The 4681-nt window shown below is 38.1% G+C and overlaps 1 protein-coding gene across 1 annotated transcript; it reads left to right on the forward strand.

The window, feature by feature from the left end:
• Positions 1–386: 386 nt before the first annotated feature.
• IFNE (interferon epsilon) lies at positions 387–968 on the forward strand. Its single transcript, XM_029204000.1, has one exon. It carries the CDS (start codon positions 387–389, stop codon positions 966–968), a length of 582 nt encoding a protein of 193 aa, XP_029059833.1.
• The last annotated feature ends 3713 nt before the right edge of the window (positions 969–4681 follow it).

Raw genomic sequence — 4681 nt, forward strand, 5'->3', positions numbered from 1 at the left:
CTTTAATAAGCTTGACCAAATGACTAAATATTTAGAAAGCGTATTGTGTTGAGTCAAACTTTGTGTGTAATAAATAATGAGAGTAGTAGAAGATCATTTTGGATGACTGGTCTGTAATTGTCTCAAGGAACACATACAAAGAAAACAAATTCTTCTGATTACTTCCTCAAACAGCCAACACAATGGGGAGGAAATGTCCCATGAACAGTATGAAAAGGGAACCAGAAAGCCTAACATGTAAACTTTGAGAAATGACAGCATTAGAAACAAAACTGCAAAAGAGATCCCCTTCCAGAATAATCTGAGATGCACGAAAGACATATAGCCACTAGAGTTGGAGCCTTATCAAGTCTGTACAGAGGTGAGTGGAGTATTTGACCTTCACCATGACTAACAAGCCTTTCTTTGAAATTGTGCTGGTGCTGTTGGCTTCTTCCTCTGTCTGCTCCCGAGAGCTGAAACTGGTTCTTTTCCAACAAAAGAGAGTGAACAGAGAGAGTTTAAAACTCTTGAATAAATTGCAGACCTCTTCAATTCAGCAGTGTCTACCACACAGGAAAAACTTCCTGCTTCCCCAGAAGTCTATGAATCCTCACCAGTACCAGAAAGGACAAGCACTGGCCATTCTTCATGAGATGCTTCAGCAGATCTTCAACCTCTTCAGGGCAATTATTTCTCTGAATGGTTGGGAGGGAAGCCACATGGAGAAGCTCCTCATTGAACTTCATCAACAGCTGAAATACCTAGAAGCGCTCATGAGACGGCAAGCAGAGCAGAAAAGAGACACCTTGGGCAGTGAGAACCTTAGATTACAGGTTAAAATATATTTCCAAAGGATACGTGATTACCTGGAAAACCAGGACTATAGCACCTGTGCCTGGACCATTGTCCAAGTAGAAATCAACCGATGTCTGTTCTTTGTGTTCCGACTCACAGGAAAGCTGAGCAAACAAGGAATGGAAACTTGAACCATGTGGAGGAAGAGCCAACGGCAGGCTTTAAAAGCATAGGGTAGGTGGAGGGGTGGTAAGATTTCTCCAGACACTATTATTTCTTTTTGTTTTAAAATGGTAGTATTGCTTTGGTTTTGTGTTTATATATATATATTGTTTAATTTTGTTTTATATTTATGTATATAAATATATATATTGTTTAATTTGGTTTATATATATATATATATTGGTCTATGCTTTAAGATGATGCACATTGACTACAAGTGTTTTTATTTTGTAATGTCACTTTGTATTTTCTATCCATCTGAAATTTTTATGAGTTGAAATGAGCCATTAATATTTCATAATTGTTCTTCAAATGGGTATATCTTCATAAAAGTTGGCCAAGTAGATATAATGATATATGTCTCCACTATAATACTTTCCTTATCATAGAATATCCATCCCAGTGATTTCTTTATTTGCCAGAAATTGGTAGGAGCAATGAGAAATACTAGGAATAATTTGTATTGCAAGATCTGAAAATATCATCACACACTGAATATTTGTTACAGGTGACACAATAGAAGTAAAGCCAAAGGACATGAGCAAGCAGTTTGCAGAGGAAAACATAAATGCATGAAAAGAGGTTCAACCTCATGCACAATAATAAAAGATAGAAATTAAAAGTGACTAACGTGCCGTTTATAACCTATCAGATAGATGAAACTGCCGAGTTCGGTTTTAAAAACACTCTTATGGAGACTTTGGGGAGGGATGCTCTTATAATTTGCCAGAGTCCTGGAAATTGACACAATCACTGTGGAGGCAACTTGGTGAAATCTATTAAAATTACAGATGCATATAGTCTTTTATCCATCAAGTGCAGGTCTGAAATGTGTCCTATAAAAATACTTGCATCCATGTGAAATGACTTACATACAGTATTATTCATTGCAATGTTATATATAATATCAAAAGACAGAAAATCACCCACATCCTTCCAATTAGAGATAGTTAAGTCATATTCACACAAAGGAAAACTATTCAGCTGGAGGAAAGAATTGGGTGCTCTTCCTATACTGGAAAAAAAAAAAGCAAGATGCAGACTGTATATATAAAATACTACATTTGAGATTAAAATGTAAAACACATTTTATATTTGACCTTACTTAGGTATGACTAAATAAAGAATATACAAGGAATAAATTACAGTGATGATAACCTGTATTTGGTGGAGTGGGGTAGGGAGAGAAACTAAGGGAGGAGAACAGGGTGGAAGAGGATTTACAGCATATTTTTGTATTTTAATTTTTAGCCATTTGAATGTTACAAATTAAAATAAATAAAATATATCTAACAAGTCGCAGTAATCAGAAATATACATGGAGGAGTCTTGTCGGTGAAAGGAAGTGTTTGGTGAAGGTTAGAAGAAACAGGACTGAGCCAGCCTGCCCTTGGGGTGGCCCGGAGGAGGGCTAGACGGGAGGAGAGCTGGATAGAAGGGTGCTCATGCCAAACAAGAGGAGATGCTGGTGATGAAGGGATTCCAGCTCTTCCACCCAGGAGCTCCCCAAAATCGTCATGGAACAAATGTGAGGCCAGAGAAACTGAAGGTCACTGAGGCTTGTTAACTTTCCCACAGTCACAGCAACTTTTGCCCAACGTGAGAAGCATAGCTGTGGCCCCAAAATCTGGTGCTCATTCTACTACTTTATGTCATGTTCTGCTTCAGATTCATTGTATAATTCTAGTTAAAAGTTATCACTGGCTGTAAAAGCTTGCTGAGGAACATATTCCATTTCAGTTTAATTAATGTAAGTATATTAACTATTGGCCGGTGCTTCCAGATTTGGATTGAAAGGAACGAGGAGGAACCGAATAGGATCCTGAGACTGAGGCAGGGTCAGCTGCAGTAGTGGAAGAGGGTGAGGAAGCAGAGGCTGGGCAGTCAGGAGGAAGTCTTTGTTGGCTTCACATTTTCAGCCCACGGGTTGACCTGCTTACCTTCACGTTCATGCAGAGGTAGGGAAGTGGAGAAAGGAGAAGTATTTATCACACTCAGCTGTGTTTACAGGTTATTTGCTTCTCATGTCTTCAATTTTTGTTGTTTTCTTTAAACCAGGAACCTTTCAGAACCAAATCCATCATTTAGCATGTTATTCAGTTTTCTAGTTAATCTCGCAAGGTAATTTCTGTTATTCTTTCCTCAGGTGAGGAGAACAAGACTTTAAAAGTCAAGTACGTAACTTGCTCAAAGTAACGCAGCAAGCCACAGAGCTAGCAAATGCCAGAGCAAAATTTCCTCCCAAGTCTGCGCGCCTTGAAAGCCTGCGTTGTATTCTAGTCACCACAAACCTGAACAGCATTGTGCAATATCACTGGGAAATATAATGATGACAGTCATGATAATAATTCGCTCCTGGCTTTCCTTATTCAAGTTCACGTACTCTCACAGTCTTGAATTACAGAAAGGATATTTTCTCCCCCGGACATTTTTTTCTTCAGAACTAAGGTAAACAGAATGGAGAAGCTGCCAAGTGGAAACTTACAGCAGATGATAATCATATTTAGAAGCTAGAACCAATACTTTACATGCTAATGTTTCCCCAAACATTTAGCTTAAGTTGACATGCTGCTTGTATAACTGTTTTAACTGCATAATACAGACTAAAAATTGCTTGCTTTTAAATATACGTACCCCTTTAAAACTTTAAACCAGAGTTCTAAGCTTGGAGATATTGAGGAAGAGAAATACTTTAAAAGACTAGACGCCATGCTAGCAATGCATGGGTGAGCTCAGAGTCAAGGCAAGTTCATTTGTACTCGCACGCTGAGTCATCTGAATTATCATTGTTACATCTACATGTCCTGAGCTAAATAGATTACTAAATCAAAAAAACGAGTTACTAAATAACAAGTACAGTATCGTATTTTTTCCAAATAAAATATGCATGAAAAATGTCTGAAAAGAAATGCATTGAAATGTTCACAGTTGTGCCATCTGGGTGATAGAATTTCCATTCTCTTATACTATTCAGATTAAATACTCCTGTTATGAATATGGATTCATTTTGGAACCAGGAAAAATAAAATAATTTTATTTTTGAAATTTAAAAAAAGAACAAATAGGGAATTCCCTGTCTGTCCAGTGGTAAGGACTCCACACTTCCACTGCAGGGGGCATGGGTTCAATCCCTGGTCTAAGATCCCACATGCCGCATGTGGTGGCCAGAATATAAATAAATACATAAATACAAATATTTTTCAAAAGAAAAAACATGGCCTCTTGTAGACATTTGGCTTAGTATGCTTATCATGTGCAGTAAATTAAGCCCCACCTCCAGCACATCAGAGTCATCTGGAGGGCTTGTTAAAGCACAGATCACATGACTCCACCCCCACTGTTTCTGATCTAATAGGTCTGTGGTGGGGACTAAATCCCGCATTTCTAACAATTCTTAGATGAAGTTGATGCTGTTGGTCTTGTGACTACACAGTATTAACCACATCCCTATTTCTTGATAACCAAGGTAGACTTTTTAACAGATGAAGGCATGGTCTCCTTGAGGTTACTGATCTCATATTTTCCCACAGTGCCTGGAGAGAAATGGGCATCCTATAGATAGGAGGTAGTTGGTAAGGATAGTTTTTTCTGTCACTGCCTTTTCACAGCAGCAGATTAAATGGCTTTTTCCCCTCTTAAAGAAGCTGTAATATCCCAGTTACACCCCATAACAATAACTGCC

Source organism: Monodon monoceros, unplaced genomic scaffold, assembly GCF_005190385.1.
Source record: "Monodon monoceros isolate NGI ecotype Baffin Bay Population unplaced genomic scaffold, NGI_Narwhal_1 Super_Scaffold_5, whole genome shotgun sequence".
NCBI classification, from domain to species: domain Eukaryota; kingdom Metazoa; phylum Chordata; class Mammalia; order Artiodactyla; family Monodontidae; genus Monodon; species Monodon monoceros.

Coding starts and splice junctions, on each gene's coding strand:
- IFNE (XM_029204000.1), top strand. CDS start 387: ATGACTAACAAGCCTTTCTTTGAAATTGTGCTGGTGCTGTTGGCTTCT.